The sequence below is a fragment of the Hyperolius riggenbachi genome, chromosome 4 (assembly GCF_040937935.1).
Source record: "Hyperolius riggenbachi isolate aHypRig1 chromosome 4, aHypRig1.pri, whole genome shotgun sequence".
NCBI lineage: Eukaryota > Metazoa > Chordata > Amphibia > Anura > Hyperoliidae > Hyperolius > Hyperolius riggenbachi.
In genome coordinates, this window is record NC_090649.1 from 131588136 (window position 1) to 131610537 (window position 22402).

General features: G+C 42.6%; 1 protein-coding gene across 2 annotated transcripts in view; it reads right to left on the reverse strand.

Moving 5' to 3' along the window:
• Positions 1–14201: 14201 nt before the first annotated feature.
• The window catches only part of KLHL24 (kelch like family member 24), a 96103-nt gene continuing 87902 nt past the window's right edge, over positions 14202–22402 (reverse strand). Inside the window, exons 7-8 of one of the 2 annotated variants that reach the window (XM_068279200.1) lie at positions 15315–15350; positions 14202–14986 (exon numbers count right to left, since the gene is read on the reverse strand). In XM_068279200.1, the coding sequence (XP_068135301.1) occupies positions 14786–14986; positions 15315–15350 (237 nt within the window). In that variant the 3' untranslated portion in view covers positions 14202–14785. The remainder of the gene's footprint in view (positions 14987–15314; positions 15351–22402) is intronic. The other variant, XM_068279201.1, reaches the window with a different exon arrangement.

Sequence of the window (22402 nt, forward strand, 5' to 3'; positions counted from 1 at the left end):
TTAGCACCCAACAGGCAATGTCTATGGGCAACTGACTGCACTCAGATCAAAGGGGGCCGAATAATTATGCACATACCACTTTGCAGTTATTTATTTGTAAAAGATGTTTGGAATCATGTATGATTTTCGTTCCACTTCTCACATGTACAGCACTTTGTGTTGGTCTTTCACGTGGAATTCCAACAAAATGGACTCATGTTTGTGGCAGTAATGTGACAAAATGTGGAAAACTTCAAGGGAGCCGAATACTTTTGCAAACCACTGTATCTACACAATCTGTTCATGGTATACAAAATCAGTTGGCCCTCACTACATGGACATGGTAAAATTGCCCAGTCAATGTCCAATCAAAATTGGATGTAAGCATAGTTCCCAACTGTCCCTCTTTCGGTGGGGCAGTCCCTCTTTGGGAACTGAATCCCTCTGCCCCTCTTTCTTCCTTATGTGTCCTTCTTTCAGGACTCATGTACAAATCTGAATTAATATATGTATTTTCCTACTGAAAAATGTGTTTAACTGACTCTAAACTTTATTCCTATTAATTTAGTTGATATATTTCTTATTTTCAAATGTTAAAATGAAGAGAAACTAACAATGATAGAATGGACCAATGTGGCTTATCTTATAGTGTCCCTCTTTCTAACAACAAAAAGTTGGGAGGTATGTGTAAGTACTGGGCTTTAGTGTGTGCAAGCTTCCAGCTTAGCCCAGGGGTGTTGATGCTTAGTGTAGAGTAGCCTTTCTCAAGCTTTTTACCCTGGAGGAACCCTCAAATAATTTTAGAATCTCAGAGATCCCCTTACATAAATGTTATACTTTAATGGGAGAGGGGATTTATTTTGCAGGAGGCATGCTCTTAAATGTGGGTGTGATCTTCGCCCCCATTACGTCTTCCGCCTCTACATAGCTCTCATTTCATGCCCTCCATAATAGTGCTTCCTATTATAGTTATCTACCTTATAGTGCTTCTTATTATAGCTTTCACAATTATAGCCCCACCTAGCGTACTGCGTGAGGGTCAAAGGACGCCCTCACAGATTAATTACAATGCCGCCGCCACCGGAGGAATTACTAGGAACGGAGGGGTACGCAGCCACAAGGGAGGTACGGTAAGAGCCACACCATACACACAGCGTCTAGCCCCTCCCACCCCCGAAAATAAGCCCTAGCACTAATTTTCTCCCCAAAAAGAATATAAGACAGTGTCTTATATTCGGGGAGACGGTATGTACTCTGTTACGAGCTGCAGAAGATGTCAGTGCTATATAAATATATGGCTGCATAGTGTACTGATTAAGGGCACTGCCTTTGACATGGGAGACCAGGGTTCAAATCCTGGCTAGGGTCAGTACCTATTCAGTAAGGAGTTCAAGGCAAAACTCCCTAACACTGCAGGATGGCCGATTGAGCGCATCCAAGTAACTGCAGCTCTTGAGTGCTTTGAGTTTGATAGCAGAAAAGCGCTATACAAATGTTTGCATTATATTATTATTACATAATAATATTATGGTAGGGCATCACACTATGACTATAGTAGGGATTAGAATGTAAGCTTCTCTGAAGAAAGCCCATGGCATGACTGTACTCTGTAAAGTGCTCCAACCCAAGTTACCAAGTTGTGTACCCCTGGTAGTATAGGTGGCCAGAGACGAAGCAGGTTATGTCAGCGCCTGGCGCACATCGCTGGGCGCTGTCATAGCAGCAATGCTATACTGCGTTCCCTGCGTAAGAGTAAATCGGGGATCTTGTGATTGCCAGACCATGAATTACACCTCCCTACGAGTTGTAGCAATAATAGTAGCAAATAGTGTAGAAAGGATGAACACCGCTCACCACCCCACCAGGTTAGCCAGGAGCAGGATCACGGGCAGCCAGGCCCCACAGACACTGCATGAAAAAGGAAACATCCGCTTCACTGGCTTAAAAAGTCTGATCTTTATTAATAAACAAATCAGCTGGACATAGCTACGTCCAGCTGATTTGTTTTCAATAAAGATCAGACTTTTTATGCCAGTGAAGCGGATCTTTCCTTTTTTCTGCAATTATAGTAGCAATTGTAGGGAATAATTTAGTGCCACCAGGTATTGAGCAGCAACGGGATGAGCCGTGATTCGGCTCATCCTGCGCCTAGCTCACCGGCGGCGGAGGTATACGTACACGGCCAGAGATGCTGTATTCTCTGAAGGCCTACTTTATGCGGTGCACCGCCTGTTTGAAGTGTGAAAACGGCCTAAAGGATACATGAGGGTAAAGAAAGGAGTGCAGTTTTACTTACCTGGGAATTCTTCCAGCCCCTAGAAATCTGTGTCCTTCACCACAGTTCTGCTATAATCCAGTCTCCTGCTGTCACCTCGGTAGTGCATGTGCAGAATTGCCGACCTGGAGGGGGCAGCAGAAGACTGGATGACAGCGGAACTGTGGTGAGGGACAACTGAGACTTCTAGTGGTTGGAGGCCCCAGGTAAGTAAAGCTGCAATACTTTCTTTCTCCTCATGCATTCTTTAAGCACAGCAGAGCCCACAAACAGCCTAAGAAGTTGGCCTTCATCACTGTGAGTACTGGTGGTGAATTGTGCTTGTTGGTTGAGGCTGCTGGTTAGTTATAACTGGGACTTTACTGTACATGTATTCTTGGTGAGCACCCCTTCCATTGAGCCTTACCATCTATTGGGGTTTTCATTGTTGCTGGTACTGTGTAGGCACTCAGTGGTAGAGCAAGTGAAGTGAAAAGATGTACATACTAACCTCAGTAATGGGTCCAGAGGCTTCCTGATCCTCGTAGAGGACACAGTTTTAGCGCAGCATACCTCTATACCTATTTGACTCTTCATCTTCTGGGCATGCCCCGTCCATGCACTGGGCATGCATGAGTAATGTCCAGTAGAACGAAATGCTCACACACAGAGGAAAATAATTTCAGAGGTTTCTGACTAAAGTCAAACTTTATCTTGTCAGACTAAAGTTCCAAGCTGCATGCTTGTTTGAGTTGTGTGATCCAGATACTACTGCAACCAGAGAGATCATCAGGATGGCCAGACAACTGATATGGTTTAAAAAGAAATAAATATGGCAGCCTCTATATCTCTCTCAGTTCAGGTGTCCTTTAATTAGTACAGGCTATAATCATCTCTAGGAGTTCAGTCTGTGCCTGCTTCCTTGCAGCCTGAACAGGCAGCAAACGAAGGCTGCTACTAACTTTTTTTTTAACCCAGTTGCTTCAGCAGAATTTTGGCTGCAGAATCCTTGTTACAAACAAAATAGGTAACATCTGAGCACTTTGATTACAGAACAATAAAATAGATCTCTGCCTGTTGATGAGCTTTTTTAAAATAATCTGCCATATTTGATTATAAGTTTTGTTTACTCAGGGACAGAGTGGCCCTTCTTTGGGACCCCTAAGCCTAGCAGGAGAGTTAAGTCCATTCAGCTAAGGATGGCATCTGAAGAGTAAGGATACAGTTAATAGGTTATTAGCTTTTGTACTGCATCAAGTGACACAACGCTAACCAAGTCGGCGGTTTAATAATTTCTGTTGAATTGATTGGTTCAAGCAATCAGTCACTATACACCAGTATATTTACAATGGGGTAAGGATTGACCGCTTGCTTGATTGGCTAGCTTTAGACTGGGGTACAAGCTTTATATCATGAACATCATCATAAACATTTTATCACAAGCCCCTCTGAGGAACAGTAAATGTTCCCATGTATCATTCAGGTGTTTCAATGCACTAGACATTAGATTCTATATATACTGTATTTTGTGGACTATAAGACTCACTCTTTTCCCTTAAAATGGGGAAAAAAGTCACTGCGTCTTATAGTCCAAATACAGGGAGTTCCTGACTTGTGAATGCTGCCAATACAAACCTCCAACCCACAGCTATGTCTGGGTCTCCCTGTACTGTGCCCATGCAGAGGAGGACACAGGGGGACAAACTGAGGATACAGGGGACACAAAGGGGCATAGAGGAGGACAGAGGCGGACACATTGGGGACACAGGGAGACACAAGAGGTACAAAGGGGCATATGGTACAAAGGGGGCATAATCCACAAGATGCCCCTTCATCATGGATGCACCAGGTTTAGTTTATATTTTTCCCCCCTGGTTTTTGTTCTCTAAACCTATGTGGGTCTTATGGTCAGGGGCGTCTTATAGTCCAAAAATATGGTATGTAAAATCTAATGAAAATCTCTAGATACTACAGCATTTTTGCTTGATAGTACAGATTACAAATGCTGGTTCTTTGCCAGATCAAGCATGGTGGATTCCAGGCCAGTAACTGAGATTTATAATAGCTTTTTTCTTACATCAAGCAGTACAAAACTAGCAGCTGCAGAAGTCAGATCTGCTGAAATCTTGTCTAATATGTAATAGTGCAAGATGGTAGAAGGGGTTATCTGAAAGCTATTGATCATTTACCTGCTCTATTACTCACTGAATAGTGTGTGGGTACATTTAGTGACATAAGCGGTTCAGTGTACTCTGTAGAGCACTGTGGAAAGTGTGTCACTGCTTTATATTCAGAAAATATCACAAGAGAAAAGACCATCGGTATTATTGATTTTTCTTTATTTAAATCAAACATAGTTAACAAATAGTAAAAACAGTCACGTTGCATTTGCAGACATACCATACAAACAATTCAAATATACTTAAAGAAAAAGAAAGATGCATGAAGTGAATATACTGTAGTATTTATTAAAAAAAAAAAGACAGCCTCTCTTTACTTGTTTTAACATAAATCCTCACTCACTTTCAATTACAATGTTGTGAAAGGTTCTCAGTTAATACATTATAAATAGGTTTCCATTAGCAGAAGCCGATTGGATGCTTTTACTTATCGTCGTCGTTCTGCTCTACCAAAACTCACTGTGATGCAGGATAACTGACATATGCATAGAGATTATCGCACACAGGGATTTGGACTTGATATCCTAGGTGACAGTTTGGGGGCAATACAGATGTGTCTCAAATCTACAGCTTTGCTACGCATTCTGTTTCTATGGGGGGGGGGGGGGGGGGGGGAATGACGCCACGGCACACAACAGCCGCTGATGAGAAGGGGAACAAAGTGTTGGGCTGAGATGTTCTGGCACACCGAATCTATCAGCAACACATCGCCATGGCCGTACTCATGCTAGATTCTCATCAGAGACAGCCTCTACTGGCCTCTGCTGAGACCACTCTCACATGTATAGCCTTTATGCTATACAATGCATTGCTTACATTTAAAGAGAACCCGAGGTGTGTTTAAATAATGTTATCTGCATACAGAGGCTGGATCTGCCTATACAGCCCAGCCTCTGTTGCTATCCCAAACCCCACTGAGGTCCCCCTGCACTCTGCAATCCCTCATAAATCACAGCCGTGCTCTGAGGCTGTGTTTACATCTGTAGTGTCAGTCCCAGCTGCTCCCCCGCTTCCTGCATAGCTTTGGTCCCTGCCCCCGTCCCTTCCCTCCAATCAGCAGGGAGGGAAGGGATGCAGGCGGGGACTGGAGTTCTGCAGGAGGCGGGGAGAGCAGCAGACTGACACTATAGAGATAAACACAGCCAGCTCTGACAAGCTGCTTGTCAGCAGCGTGGCTGTGATTTATGGAGGGATTGCAGAGTGCAGGGGGACCTTAGGGGGTTTGGGATAGCAACAGAGGCTGGGCTGTATAGGCAGATCCAGCCTCTGTATGCAGATAATATTCTTCAAACCCACCTCGGGTTCTCTTTAAGACAGCATGCATACAAAGTAACCCTTTGCACTCATTCTAGGTATCAGAGATTATTATTTTTATTTGGAGGAAATGCATACAGAGACATGTATGAAGTGTCTGAATATAGATCATTATTGGTTCCGCTCTCATCAACCAATTAGTATTCTTCTTAGATTTTTATAACCAGTTCTCTTTATAAGAAAGAAAGAAGCTGATTGGCTGCCAGAAGGGGTGTGGAAAATGTAAAGACAGACACTTTATACAAGAGGCTAAAGCTGGGCCCAGTGGGGCAATAAACATGTGAAGGCACAATTTGGTTTCCTTAAGGCTGTCTACAGCTGACAACGCCATAAACTTATAGTACGTAGCAGTATCACACCACTACTCTTATCTATCATCACAGATATATATCACATATAAAAAATAGTATGCCAAGAAGATATACAATTTTAAAATAAAAATAAGGCCGTTGTTTACAACCCTGAACCAGTCTATAACCAGCAGTAATCATTATTGTTCAACATCATTTTACAGTAACCTACAATGAATAGTACATCAAAGTGGAAAGTGTTGGCTTTACTCGTAGAGGTAATATATGAAACAACGTTATTATCATGGTTATATTTGATGACACTTTAAAATGTTTATGCACTGTCAGAAAAATCAATTCATAGTCACCAAATAATCAAACACATCCGTATAACTCAAAACAACATCTAGAATTGGCTTGTAAAGCTTTATGCAGATTCTAGTGATTTGCTGGCCAGAGTGATCATGAGCAATCTTTTCGGCTGGCAGCTAGAGACAATTCATGCCTATTCAGCTCAGCTGAGCAGCACATACTGTCCTGAGGAGAGGAGGAGGCCTGTATAGAGGAGGAGGCCCTTGGAGAGGAGGCCTGTGGGGAGGAGGAGACCTGTATAGAGGAGGAGGCCTGTGGGGAGGAGGAGGCCTGTATAGAGGAGGAGTCCTGTATAGAGGAGGAGGCCTGAGGCTCGCATAGAGGAGGAGCCCTGAGCTAAGCTACGGGCAAGGCAACATACATTTCACAAAACCAAATTGCTTGAAGCCCATGTAGAAGGCAGATGTAGAAGATGAACATCAGACTGTTGGTGGAAACTATCATGAATGGTCATGTTGTCCCTCAAAAGTTTTTTTGTATGACTGTGCATAACTTAAGCTAAACACCCATAGCCAGATGGATGGGAATCTCTATGGTGATCTTAATGATTGCTCGTCCAGTCATCCAATGTGACAGTCATTCGATATGAACGATAGCCACTGGTGGTAAAACATAGTTTAATGAATTTTCGTTAAACACTGTTGCCTGACATTGTGAAAACGATCGTTCGCCGCAAAAAAATCATCACAAAAGTTGTGTCATACAGACCTTTAGGGGTTGATTCACTACCGCTAACGCAGCGAAACAGCTGCGATACTTTACTAGCAGCGGCCTCATTAGCGATACGTCACTACAGCATGGCATAAGAAAGCATTGGCTGTTGCTAAGTAACGCATACTACGTTGCCACTTGCGCACGTAGCATACACAGAGGAATCAGTAAGTTGCGCTAATTTATTAGTGCGCGTAATGAGTTTAGTCAAACTTTTTCGCTGCGTTAGCAGTAGTGAATCATCCCCTAGTCTCTTCATGCTTTTTCTCCCATGTAAAGCTGTAAAACCCTGATTTCTCTAGCAGTAACAATATACTGTAGGCTGCCTTCCCTGATTTCATCAAGTTCGCCATTGTTTGCCGCAAACTGTTCCCCTATGAAGAGTTTGTGCCATTACTTCTTCCACTCTTCCCAAAGACTTGTGTGTTTTGATAGCTGATTTGTCAGGAAATTACTGTTTATATGGGGACAAATGGTAAATTTCAACACAATTTTCAAATGTATTTACTTACATAGCTCAATAATTAAGGAGATTAGGCTAGTTATTGCGCAAGAACATTATCCTACTCTCCTCTGCTTGTGTTTTTGTTTATAGCACAACTCCTACAACCCAAGAGGCCAGTTGTAGCGTTAACAGTGCCTGCGCACATATTATTTCCATAGGGAAGAAGCACTTAGAATAAAACTGGTGTTATTCCATATCAACCTCTTGAAATACAATCAGGTAAAATACAATATTTACAATAGGTCCATTTAAAACAAGATGGCTCTTCATAATGTTGGATTTGATTTGGTGAGTAATCCAGTCTCATTCATGTCTACATAAAACTCAGGCAAAGTTGGCCAACAGTGACCTTATTTAAACATGTATTCAGATTAAACAGAATATAGGAATACGGGAAAGATATAGTTGGGTCATAGATAGTAGGTCTGAGCAGGACAGCAATGAGGATCAATATAAAAATGTATAACAAAACCCAAACAAAGCAAAAGCATTTTAAAACATTTACAGTCACTCGCTATTAAATGTATTCACATGTACATAATGAAACTTATTGTTCTATACTCTTAACATAAGCCATCTATCGCAATAAACGTTCTAAATATAGACACACACCAAAATAATGAAAAACAAGTACTGTATCAAACAACAATATCATGTTCACCTAAAGGAGAGCCACTAGAAGAGTATTGTCAACAATATTGCTACTTATGCTGAGAGAACTACGTATTCAAATGTTTCCAAAGCCTGGGTAGAGAGGTTCATTAAAATAGTATGCAAAATGATGTCACAATTACATCACAGGACATCACTTTATTCAAATGAATAGCCTGAGGAAGCCTAAGGTAAGTAAATACTTTCCCCCATCTCAGGTATGCTTTAAGGCACTAACTTTTCATGGGGCAGAAGCAGCATAATAGACATTTAACTGTAAGCACAGGAAACTGATAACTGATATAACTTGAGAGATAAGTCTAATTCCTGCTTTACGGAATTCCTCTGTATATGTTTGAGTAATAAGGGTCATGGAAAGTTGTGCATTCCTACATCTGGAGCATATACTGTATCATTCACGTGTGTTAAAATGTTTCATCCCACAAGAGTCTCTGACAAAGAAAATGAAATACCTGCAAATCTCCAAAAATCTGAAACGACAAACTGCTCGCATTCACTCCAAATATTAAATATACAGGCAATGCAAAACTGACAATCAGTGACAGTCAGACATTGTAAGAGTGCTTAGAACATTTCTTTACAAATATTACAGTCTTTTTTTTTTCACAGGCATAAATAATAAGTATAGGCAAGGGAAAAAGTACTCAAGAGATTTCCTGAGAAAAAAAGGCAGAAATATCCATATTTACATGTATAAAAGGGAATCTACCATGCAGTGTTTGCAGTTCAGTTCACAATGTGTAATTATTGCTTTTGACTTGATATCTGTATTTATTCTTCTGTTTTTGGTAAATACTGATTGTGTCTACTCTGCAGGCATCTCTGCTTAAAGTGATCCTCAAGTGGAAATCAATTGATAAGATAAACAATTGTATCTATCCTCCTACTACTAAAATTACTTTTCTTTTTTTTAGATATCAAAAAAGTAAATGTATGGTTTTGTCTCAGCTCAATGGCACAACCTGTCATATGTCTCAGAAAGCTACAATATATGTACTATTAGCCTTGTTTATCTATCCCTTGCTTTCAGAAGCCATACTGTGCCAGAAATGTGTTTTATGGCTGTAATTCCTTATCATTGAGGGACGCTATGGTCTAACTGGGTTCCGACTGGTTAATTATTATGGTAACTCTTTCAGGAACAGAAGAAAGAAAATGAGCACAGCATACTCAAGCCTATCTCATCATGTCACATGTCACTTAAAGAGAACCAGAGCTAAAGTAAAGAAAAGATTATATACATACCTGGGGCTTCCTCCAGCCCCATATGCGCTGATCGATCCCATGCCGCCATCCACCGCTGCCCGCATCTACGAGAACTGGCTCCCCGCTGTTCCGTCAGTCGGAGCCAGTCTAGCGTAGCAGAAGTGCGCTCTTTGCGTATCTCTGCAGCAGCCGCTGGAGAGATACGTAGAGGGCGCACTTTTCCAGCGTAGCCCGGCTCCGATGACGTCAGTGACGGGAGCCAGTTCTCGTAGATGCGGGCATCGGTGGATGGCGGCGTGGGATTGATCAGCGCGTATGGGGCTGGAGGAAGCCCCAGGTATGTATAGAATCTTTACTTTAGCTCTGGTTCCCTTTAAGGTTCCCTTTAATGACAAGTAGATAAACACACAGTTTATGGAAATGGAAGGTGAAGGGGGAGCCAGGTGTTGCTGATGCAAGGTAATAGTGAGCAGTACAAGTCTTCTTCCCTATAATATTGATGATTCCCTCAGGTGTGGTCTGCTAGCAAGTATCTGCTTGATCCATAAAACAAAACCATCCAGATGATGCAACTATCAATTAATGTATGTAATCAGCTTTAAGCTGACACTGCCAAGGAATGACAATAAGAGATAAGGGATCTGACTCACATCAATGGGCTCAATGCACACCCTCAGCCCAACAAAGCACAGAAGGATGGGTGAAAATCGACTGGGAAACTTGCCAGAATAAGCTGGCAATGTTTTCGATGGTGCCTGCACCCTGTTCTCCTCTTTCCACAGCATGAACATGCAAGCTCAAGTAACCAAGGCACACATAACCCGAATAGGTCCATACCTGCAACTACACACTCACTTGTCCCCTGAAGTCTTATTTCTCTTAAGTGCAAATGGGCATATAGGGCATTTGTAAAGAGACTGAATTAGTAGTGTACTTATACTTAAAGAAAACCTGTACTGAAAAAAAGTTCCCCGGGGGGTACCCACCTCAGTAGGGGGAAGCCTCTGGACTCTATCGAGGCTTCCCCCATCCTCCTGTGTCCCACGATGGTCTTGCTGCAGCCCCCGGAACGCACAGGCGACAATTTGACGCACTGTGCAATATTTACCTTTTATGGCTCCAGCGGGGGCGCTGTTGCGGCTCTTCTGACGGATATAGGCAGAAATAGCCGATCTCCGTCGGGTCCGCTCTACTGCGCAGGTGCAGGAGACTTGCGCCTGTGCAGTAGAGTGGCCCGATGGAGATCGGCTATTTCCGCCTATCTCCGTGGGAAGAGCGGATACTGCGCCTGCGCTGGAGCCAAGAGGTAAATAGTTACATCGCCGTCGCTCCGGGAGGATTTTCGTCGCCACCGCGGGACCGAGGAGGACGGGGGAAGCCTCAATAGGATCCGGAGGCTCCCCCCACCCGAGGTGAGTACCCCCCCCCCCCCCCCCAGGGGAGTTTTTTTCATTACAGATTTTCTTTAAACCCCCAGACAGGTACACATTTTCCTAGATTTGTGTAAAGACTTCCTGCACTATTGACTGTTACTCGAATGGACTGCAGTCTTCCCAGTGACATTCAGTCTGTGTCTTCCCCTTTGGAGTCTGGATAGCAGGATGATGCAATCCATGCAGAAGCTTCACCAAAGAGCCTGACCTCCTCAACCCAGCAGCTTCTAGTCATGTGATCAGATTAACAGCAAAAGCCTTATTCCATGTGAACAAGTAACATTTAAGCAATCTGACTACTAAGTTGATGGACAATAGGCCATGATCATAAATGCGGTATAACTGCATTATTGATTTTATTTACAGTCCTGGCATACCATCCTCAGTATGTACAGTATAAAGTGTTACTCTGTGAACAAGCTGCAGTGTGTGTTGAATCTTGTTTGAAAAATGTGCATCTAAAATGTTTCTGCTTCTTCTGAAGTATTTCAACATCCACTACAAATTGTTCTGCTTCACTTCTTATTATTCTTAACAGAACTTATCGGCACATAAGTAAACACTGAGTATGAGCAAATGGACTGAGGGTGAGAGAACACAGTTTCTTGAGAAGCAAAACTGTAACAAATTTAATTCAAGGAGAGGGCCAGAGCAGAGAGCGTTAAATAACCTGTATTATGGCCTCTTGCCACGGCGCTCCACAATGGACTCCATCCTCCCGACACTTCCTTTTTTACAGTGAAATTTCCGGTTGTGAAGGAGGAAGCAATGGGAGGTGTACATGGCACATGGCGCCCATCATTTTGGCACAGGGTAAGCAAAATGATGGCTTATCCTGCTACCACACCAACTCCAGGCATCGCTAATTACTATTCCCCCTCCAAGTCGTAACAACTTGGATGGAGTAGTAATTCAGGGTCCGGCAATCTCCGAATTAGCTGTGTGCAGGGGGCGGACTATAGCATTACTGCTATAGCTGCGCCAAGCTTCGGCACTGAGCAGCGCATGACAAGCGCTAAAAAGACCTGCCTCGTATCAGGAGTGTGGAGTGCCATAGTAAGAGATGGTTGTAGAGGTAAGTTAACTCTCTCTGCCGCAGCCCTCTACTTGAATGTGAGCCGGAAGGGTTTTGCTGTGCACTTATCCTTATCGCAATTTTGGCATAAAACATCTTAACTCCAAATAAAAAAAATAGGTTGGATAGAAAAATCAAGATAAAAATGTACTGAATAGTTATATACAATTTTTTTTCTGGTAGAATACAATTTCACAATCTATCACACACCATACAATTAGTCTGAATTTTCCAACATGTCCAATCTCACAAAATAGAAAACAAACGGGAAATTCGATCAGATCTCTTGATCGAAAACAAATAAAAGCTTTGGATCTTTCGGGACATACTTATCAAATTGGTGTAAAATTGGATCTTTTAATTCTATGGTGTGTGGCCACCTTACGTGTCCATTCTCACTACATGCACCTGATTCTGCCCATTACATTGTGCAGTGGGAATGGGCCCTAAAATTTAAGTCTTAAACAGGAACTCCAGTGAAAATAATGTAATAAAAAAGTGCTTCATTTGTACAATAATTACAGTGGCTTGCAAAAGTATTCGGCCCCCTTGAAGTTTTCCACATTTTGTCACATTACTGCCACAAACATGAATCAATTTTATTGGAATTCCCCGTGAAAGACCAATACAAAGTGGTGTACACGTGAGAAGTGGAACGAAAATCATACATGATTCCAAACATTTTTTTTACAAATCAATAACTGCAAAGTGGGGTGTATGTAATTATTCAGCCCACTTTGGTCTGAGTGCAGTCAGTTGCCCATAGACATTGCCTGATGAGTGCTAATGACTAAATAGAGTGCACCTGTGTGTAATCTAATGTCAGTACAAATACAGCTGCTCTGTGACGGCCTCAGAGGTTGTCTAAGAGAATATTGGGAGCAACAACACCATGAAGTCCTAAGAATACACCAGACAGGTCAGGGATAAAGTTATTGAGAAATTTAAAGCAGGCTTAGGCTGCAAAAAGATTTCCAAAGCCTTGAACATCCCACGGAACAATGTTCAAGCGATCATGTATAAATGATTTAGTGTTTGCCCATTGTAAAATCTTTCCTCTCCCCGATTTACATTCTTACTTTTATCACATGGTGACATTTTTACTGCTGGCAGGTGATGTCAGTGGAAGCAGCTGCTGCTTGCTTTTTTAGCAGTTGGAAACAGCTGTAAACAGCTATTTCCCACAATGCAACAAGGTTCACAGACACTGCCAGGACCATGGTCCTCACAGTTTCCTGTGGGAGGGATTTCACCACAATATCAGCCATGCAGAGCCCCCTGATGATCCTATTCCTGTGAAAAGGAATAGATTTCTCTTGGGAAAGGGGGTATAAGCTACAGATTGGGATGAAGTTCAATTCTTGGTCAGTGCTTCTGTTTTAGGCTCATCCAAATGCCTGACTAAAGTCGTCTGAGGTGGTCAATAATGACCACCTCAGCTGATAATCAAGCATGTGTATAGGAGCCCACGACCGCCACGCCGCAAGCGATCTGTCTGACGGATCAACTTGGCCAAGCAATGACCAACTCCTTAGTGCATGCCGCTTCCCCGCCTGCCAAGTGACGTCACGTATGCGCCATTCTGTCATCCCTCCCCCCGCATAGCATCAGAACATGTCAGCTACACAGGTGACACATGTCTCAACAGGCTGGCCCGGCAATGTTACCCCTAATAGCCTTTCCTCATTGATTTTCCTTTATGCCATGACAATGCCATACTTGCATTGAAATATAGGCCATGCAACACTACATTTATCCATCAAACTCTAGGCTTGTCTCAGTTGCTGCGTCTATTAGATGCTCAGTCCCTAGAGCTCCTGGAACCCATCTTGGACAGGAGCTTAAAGGAAACATCCGAGGTATACAAAAATTAAAGTTCCACTTACCTGGGGCTTCCTCCAGCCCCTTGCAGCTGTCCTGTGCCCTCGCTGCAGCTCCCGGTCTCCTGCACTGGCAAAGCCGACCTTGCCAGGTCGGGATCCGGGTCGGCCGCTGCTGCGTTCCACGGCGCTGGTCACATGGGCTCGCTGACGTCAAAAGGACGGTTGTTTTGACGTCGTTGAGGCCATGTGACCAGCGCCGTGGAACGCAGCAGCAGCTGACCCGGATCCCGACCTGGCGACGTTGGCTTTGCCAGAGCAGGAGACCGGGAGCCACTGAAGCTGCGGTGAGGGCACAGGACGGCTGCAAGGGGCTGGAGGAAGCCCCAGGTAAGTGGATCTTTATTTTTTCTTTATACCTTGGACCTTTACTTTAAATGAATCAGTGATTTAGTGTGCACCAGTCTATACTGCTGTGTATGACTGTAGTGTTAGAAGCAAATTAAGGTAATAATATATACAAATAAATAGAAAAATGATTGCCACAATACTGGAAGACAAGTGCAGATTGTGTATGCTTTTTTGTGTATATATATATAGTGCCAATATATTTTGCAGTGTTGCCGTACAGTTTTATAAAATCAGTGCGAACCAAGGCAAAATAGCCCGCAAATATCTGCAGGCAAACCAGGTCTTCGGTCAAATTCCTGACCTGCCAAATTTCCAGTCCAAGCCTTGCTGAAACTTACAGTGGCTGCAATATTTATAACCGCAGAACAGAGAAGCTTTGTATAATAAATATAGTCCTGGTCCCTTTTTCTCTGTAAGCTTGGATTGATGGATAGAAATGCAAAGTCACAAGTAGATTCCCTATGTAGGTGATGCACAGAGAGAGCTAGCATTCCTATGATTAAGTCTTGCTCAGTGCAGTTATCTGAGATGCCCCTCACTCCCGCCTTACTCTCTCCAGGAGTTCACATTTTGAAGGCCTTTTCATTGTATCTGTGAATTGTCACACATCCGTGGTAAGACACAGGTCTGGGCATTGCTGCCACTCCAGTAATGATGCTAGTTGCAGGGTCATAGCATAAGACAGTGTCCTTCGCCTCTCCACTCTCCTCTCTTCCACCGAGTATAAAGATTTTTCCATTGCACACGGACATTCCACAATTCTCCTGTAAACATGAAGGTAAGATTCTGGTTATCTGTCTACAAGTAGAGACATACAAAGTTAGCACAGTAGTGATCCACTCTCTATAGTCGTGGTGCAGCACTACTGTGGTGCTCTCTGGTTACTTCACAGGCAACGAAAGAAACCCTGCAGAACCATTTATCCGTAGCAGAAACAAACCCGCTATATTTGTGGTGCTAGTTAAATAGATACGAGGTAGCATTTACCAGTGCAACTATTTTATGTTGTAGACTAGGTACAGTGAGAGATTTAAGTAAGCAGCAGAAGGAAAGTAAAGATAAAATCACTTTACACCACTGGTGAAACCTCACCTTGATTACTGTGTTCAGTTCTGAAGGCCCTACCACCTAAAGGACATGAATAGGTTAGAAAACATTTCAAGGAAGAAGGGCTGCACAATCATAAAAGCAGCACATTGGAAAGATGAATTATAGTGACATCACAACACGCACAATACAAGAAGACATAACAGCACGTAAATACCAAAACTGTTTTTTAAAGTAAAATTGAAGTGAAAAAAGTCAGATGCTTACCTATGGAAGCTCCGATTGAGCCTTCCCTATCCCCTCTTGGCCCCCTTGTTACAGCACTGTCACCCGTTAGAGCTACTTGACCAACTGGTTGAATATCTCCTCCGTGAGCTCTTGGAAGACTTCGGGAGTACTTGTGTCCCCAGCGCTCCCGTAGATACACAACCACCCATTTTTGGGAGCGCTTGGGGACACAAGTACTCCTGATGCCTCAGGAGGACTCTCGGAGGTGGCAAATACAAATGGGGGTGGTGGTGCTGGAACCAGGACACAAAAGGAGGAACGGGAAGGCTCTTTAGAATCCAGAGCCTTCCTTCTCCATAGGTAAGTATCTGACTTTTTTTTATTTCACTACAGATTTGATTTAAAGCTGATCTGAAGTGGTAAAATAGGTGACCATAAGGAGACACAGCTGACCCTGTAAGGTGAAAGCTGTAACAGTAACTGTATTAAAGTCCTGCACATCACTGCTTCAGCTTTGGACGGCCACACCACTTCCAGGGTGTGTAAAGCAAAACCCACCTGTGCAGTATTATGCTCAGCCAATCACTTATTGGCGATCCCTTATTTTACAAAAAACTGACCTTTGACCCTACCAATATATTTTTGCAACAATATGACAACTTATTTAGTCAAGGCCTTAGTGATGGAATTCTAACAAAGGAGGAATATGGATATTTAAAGGTACAAGTCCCAAGGGTTCCTTTCTTTTACCATCTGCCAAAGGTACACAAGAGTGTGGACAACCCCCCGGGCAGACCCATAATATCGGGTATTGAGTCCATCACGAGCTGTTTAACCAATTACACTGATATACCTCCAAAAGTATGTATGCCAACTCCCCTCACATTTGAAGGATACCACCCACACACTGAACATCATTGGACAATTGGATTGGGTCACCGATTCATGTTCTGAAACTCAAGGAAATCAGCTATTACCTAGCAGGAGACCCACTCATGCCCCAGAAGCAGAAGCAATTCATACTGGATGCTATTGAGTTGATTCTGAAGACCAATTACTCCACTTTCCTGGACAATTTTTATCTGCAGTTGCGAGGAACGGCGATAGGGACCATATTTGTGCCATCCTTTGCAAATCTCTACATGGGATGGCTGGAGGACCAACTGATCTGGTCCGAGGCTAACCCATTTTGCACTAATCTCGTCCTTCATCGCCGTTTTATAGATGACATTCTTTGTGTGTGGGAGGACTCAGTTGAAGACCTTACCCAATATCTAAAATACCTTAATTCTAATAACTTTGGTCTGAACTTCACCCTGGAAACTGACCCATACGAAATACATTTTTTGGATTTGGAGATAAAAATTGATCCCAATACAGCCTCAGTAGTGACCACCAATTACTTTAAGCCGACTGACCGTAATGGTTATTTGGACTATCGGAGCGCACACCACAGACTGTGGCTCAAGAACGTCCCTTTAGGACAGTTCAAAAGGATTCGACGTAACTGCACTAGGAATGAAGATTTTGACAGCCAATCTAATTTCCTCAAAATTGGTTTTTGGGAGAAAGATTATCCACCGGGGCTAGTAAACGCCGCATTGAGAGGGCAGCTGCACTCTCGCAACAGGAATGTATTTCTAATAATGGTAATAAAAACTAAATTAACACATCAACCAACAATTAATGAGCATTTGCCCATCATAATTAACTTATCCGGTCAGTCGGCTGAGTGTTGGAGTATTTTTAATAGATTTTGGCCCATCTTGATGAGTGACCCCATTCTGAAACAAACCCTGCCAGAAAAACCCCAAATAATCTTTAGACAGGGTAGAATGATTAGAGGATGCATTGCACCCAATAGATTGAAAACCCAGGGCAACAATATGCCCCTCCTCCGAAAGAATCAAAAAAACGCAAAAAACAATATAAAGGTGGGATGCTACTCCTGTAGATCCCGCTGCTGACTATGTTGTAGTACTATAATGGGGCCCTTACCTTTAGCACTACCTCCTCTCTCGAATACCCAATTAAATCCTTTTGTTACCTGTCAGAGTGCCTGTTATATACCTACTATCCTGCCCCTGCAATCTTGCATATGTAGGCCGGACTTCCCAGAAATTCCAAACAAGATTAAATAAGCACAGGCGTCAAATATTGTCAATGGTGGTTTAAAACATGGTGTGTCAAGTCACTTCCACTATGTCCATAACAGGAACGTTAGTTTGCTTAAGGCAACTGTTATTGAACACATCGAGCATGCAAATAAGCATGAAAGATTCTGTATTTTATGCAGAAGAGAATCTTACTGGATTCTCAAACTGGGGACCTTGGAACCTACTGGTTTGAATAAATGTTTGGAGGGAATGAGTCATTGAATGTAGCAGAATAGTGAAGTATGCAGATGGATAGTTATGCATTTTGCTGAGGATGCACTATCCTTGTTCTAGTTCTAAAAAGATTGTGGGTATGTCCAACATGTATGCACTCACTCGGGGGTCACCTAAGCTGGTGGCAGCGATGTGGTGAGTTTTTTGCGATGTACCGCACCACAACACCGCACCATTCCATCGCACCACTGCCAATAACAGACCCTTTAACGGAGCACGCCTTCCTGTGCCTACTTCCCTTACGCAACGCCCAGGTTCCAGCCGCTACCCACTCCAAGAGGACACAGGGTTACATGGGAGGGCAACAGGAGCTTTATTACGGATAAAGGAGGACACAGGTACAGAGGGGGACACCAGGAGGACACTAAAGGTACAAGGGGGACACAGGGACACACAAGAGATGGATTCAGCAAGGAAAGATGTGGCACAGTGGGGAATTAGACACGGAATTAGTATGTAGCCCTGCCCTCCCAGTTATGTCATTGCCTAGGCAGATTAGATATGCGGAATTCTTCTTTCGGAACACTTGTATACTCAGTGTTCTGGAGTCAGTAAAAATACCTGGTCTCCCAAAATGCTCTATTCTGGGAGATCAGGTATTTTTACTGGCTACAGTACATAATACTGAGTATAAAAATGTTCCGCAGAGCTGCCCTTGACAGGACTAAAGATGTCGCCACCTGTGATACATTTCATGGTTAGGGAAGATCTTACAATAAGCAAACACTGAATAAATCATTTATAAAGTAATATAATAAAAAATAAGCAATTTTAGTCATTGCTATATCTTCAGTACAGTTCCTGTTTCATGCGTTTCCTTGCATCAAGTTCAGCATCAAAAGTTTGGTTAGCAAGTGAATAATTATAGTGCTAAATGGTTTTGTAGAACCAAGTATCACATGCTTACATACCTGGGCCCATATGCAATTCCACTTTACTCCTACATTTTCTCCTAGGCAGCACCTTTCCAGCACTTTTCAACTGAAAAAGTACTAAGAAGTAAGTGCAAAAGTACTATCAAAATTATTTTGAGTATTTTCTTGCTTGTTGGTGGCTTAAAAGGCATTTTATTGACAAATTTAAAAATATCTCCTAGGAGAAAAACTCAGGTTAAAAAATGAATTGCATATGGGCCCTGGTATTCTAATGACATATTTTTCCAACTGGAAACAACCTCCAGTTGTTTTCACTTTTTTTGCCTTGAAAAACACACTGGGCCCTCTTTATGAAATGTATAACTTAAAGCGAAGAGCCTGTTATATAGTCCATAGGCACACTTGCACACCATAGGCAAGGGCAGATGTCACTTTTGGCATCACAGAAAAACAGTAAAGATGGAAACCAGCAAAAATATTCCTTTCTTTTTCCATATCACATTTCCTTAAATCTAACAATGAACACTAAAAACAACAGAATAGGTAAACTAAATAAACAATTTCTTCTTGGATTGTTTATTTTATTTTTTCAGTTAATATGGAGTTCCCACTTTAAACAGCCTTTGACCTGGGTTTAGAAGGATGGCGATGATTCTTATTTTTGCAAAAGTGTTTTTGGAGAGGAGGGGCGAATTCCTTGAAAGAAAACTGAATATGTTGAACGGATGGCTGTGGTGATATAGCAGCCATTTTGTGTAACTTATATCTTGTGGAAGCCATGTTGTGCTGTGTACTATCACATATGTGTATGTCTGTTAGAGACTGCCTGGCTGCTGGCTTTGGAATAATTGTCACCTGGAAATGGTAAATTTGCATCTCTCTGTAAAGGGCTGTGAATCTCATTGGAACAGATCAGCTGTTCAATAGCCCACCAACACCTAGACATTGTGGGAAGTAGGAAATATTTAGCCAAGGAAACGGTTAATTACACAATTACCCAACCATTTGTCAGGAATACTCTGATGTGCTTGAAGGGTGTTTGCATCGCTTTTAAAATCTGTATACACATATACAGCCACCTGTTGTTCCAAATACACAATTAGACTGTCTAAAGTCTAGAGTCTGGGAGGGTTGAAAGCAATACAGGAACCTGTGAAATTTGCATATAACAGCAAGCTGGGATATTACAGAGGTCTTTGCAAACCATGATGTCACCATCTGAGGAAATTAGATTATTTCTGGATCTGAACATTGGATAGCCTCTGGTTATGCATCTTCCTATAAAAAGCCAGCATGGAAGATTCAGAACTTGTACTTCTCAGGAGCTAGCCACAGGCTAGAGGTGCCCTGACTTCTGGTCAGAACTGGGTGCTGCCCGCAAACAACGCTCGGTCCTTACTCTGGTAGACATTCAATTTCTGTTTTGATTCCCGCTTTTATTTTTGCAAACTGTCTTGTTGTGTGCCCAGGGCCGGATTTGTACTTTTTACCGCCCAAGGCCAACTATACCATCTGTATGGTTGTTATCTCTGTGTGCCCCAATGAGAATTCAACTTTCTTTCCATCATTGATGTCACAGACAATAGCTATTTTAGTAATACGTGTATAGATTAGAAGTTATGTTTTGAAATGTTATGTTATGCTTGCCATCTCATTAATGATGGACCCATTGCATCACCATGAGAGTTAGACTGATGTATACCTGCAGGATAGAGCTTACAGGTCTTGCAGGGACGGCACAAGTACAGGACAGAGAGTTTAAAGGTTAAAGCTGTTCTTGTAGATAGGGATGACTGCATAGAACAGCTTTCCTGCCCCTCACTGAGCCGCCCCTAAACTTCTGGTGCCCTAGGCCATGGCCTATGTGGCCTTGCCAGAAATCCGGCCCTGTGTGTGCCTTTGTACTTTTTTACTTTGTTTTTGTACTTATATTTACTTCATTTTTATAAATATCTTTGCCTATACTTCTTTCTGCACCATTCCACGTTTTTGGAATATTAAATCTTTATTTAATAAGCTTCAAAAGGTGTAGTCTTGCACTCCGTCTAAAGTCACGTGTGATATGCCTGGCTAGAGGATTACCACTCCAGATTCGCTTGAAAACACGTAGTCGGCACCATCCATTTATTTAATATGTATTCTGATGTACTAATCAGAGCTTTACAAATCCTAAAGAGACTGCAGTGTAATTGTGTTACAAGTTCAGTGTCTGATTGGATGCTCGGTTTGTACACTGCTACCCTGTGAGATTTCATGTGTGTGTGGCGTTCTCGTACATTGGCCTAAGCGCGCAGCTGACCCCACATACGTAAATGCCAGTCTGAGTGCAGGCTGCTCGAAAGCAGAGTGGGAATTGTCGAAATGTCTAGCAGCTGCTAGTGGTGGCAGAGTGTTGTTGAGTGGTGACAGCCTTGTGTTAGCTTGAATAAGGCTGCTCCCCCCTCTCGATCTGTTCAAACCCCCGCCAGGAACTATCTCTGCAGGCTTGCCGTGGGGCCGGTTCCTGACAATGGCCTTCGTGTGGAACTGCTGCAGCAACATTATATTCTAACCCTCATGCCGCAAGAAGACATGCATTTCGGTAGGGCGTCTCTAGTTTTGAAGGATAAATGCATTAAAGAGTAACTGTCAGGCTGCAGAAGCTAATTTAAACCTCTATTCTCCTGTGTTAAACAGTTTAGAAGGAAGCCATAAAGCAATTAGTGAAGATAAAAATCTCAGTTACCTTTGATGTGTGCTTATCAGAAAGGCTGTTATAGAACCATAAGGACGCAAGCCGCATACTAAACTGCAAAGCATTCTGGGGCCCCCACCTCGGCTGCTAATGAGACGGTACAGGAGCTTCTAATCAGTCTAGTGCGTAGCACTGATAAATATCCGGGCAGAGTACACTGCAGGAGTCAGCTATTGTTCCTAGCCACATGGCTCATTAATATTCACTGCACACTGTGTTGTTCAAGTAGGAGCTTATCTGTGATCAGGAAGCAGGCAGGACATGACAACACATTTGACAGAAAAACATGGAGCCTGCCATGAGCTGTCAGGAGCATCTATCTCTGCATATACTATATACAAATTCTGTGAAATCCAAACGTGGACAGTGAAATGCATATGTAATGTAAGTACAGCCAATCTTTAGCTACTGATATATGTGTTTATTTTCTCTGAGACCTTATACCTAACAGCTCCTCTTTAAAGGACAAGAATGATATTCTGATTTTTCCAGCACTTACAAATATCTGAGTGAGGTAAACCAAACCGACAAGACAACTTCTGCAAATTTTTTATATGTATGGAATACTGCGCATGCCTCTCTACTGATTAGAGCTAGTGGTAAGACTGTTCTACATATTGACTACACATCTAAACACTGATAATGTACAGGAGGCTAGGCAAAATGTCCAAAGTAGGTCAGCACACCATAATAAAGATAATTCAAGGTTTAATCAATCTATCCATCAATCAGACAATTGTTTTGGGGCCATGGCATGTCCCCTTTATCAAAGCACAATGCGACATTACATACATCTGCACAATGCATATACAAGCAATTGTCAGCTTTATGGTGGACAGCTGATGGATTGAATAAACCCCAAACTATCATTATTAGGGTGCAGTGAAGGATTACTTTGAAATGGGG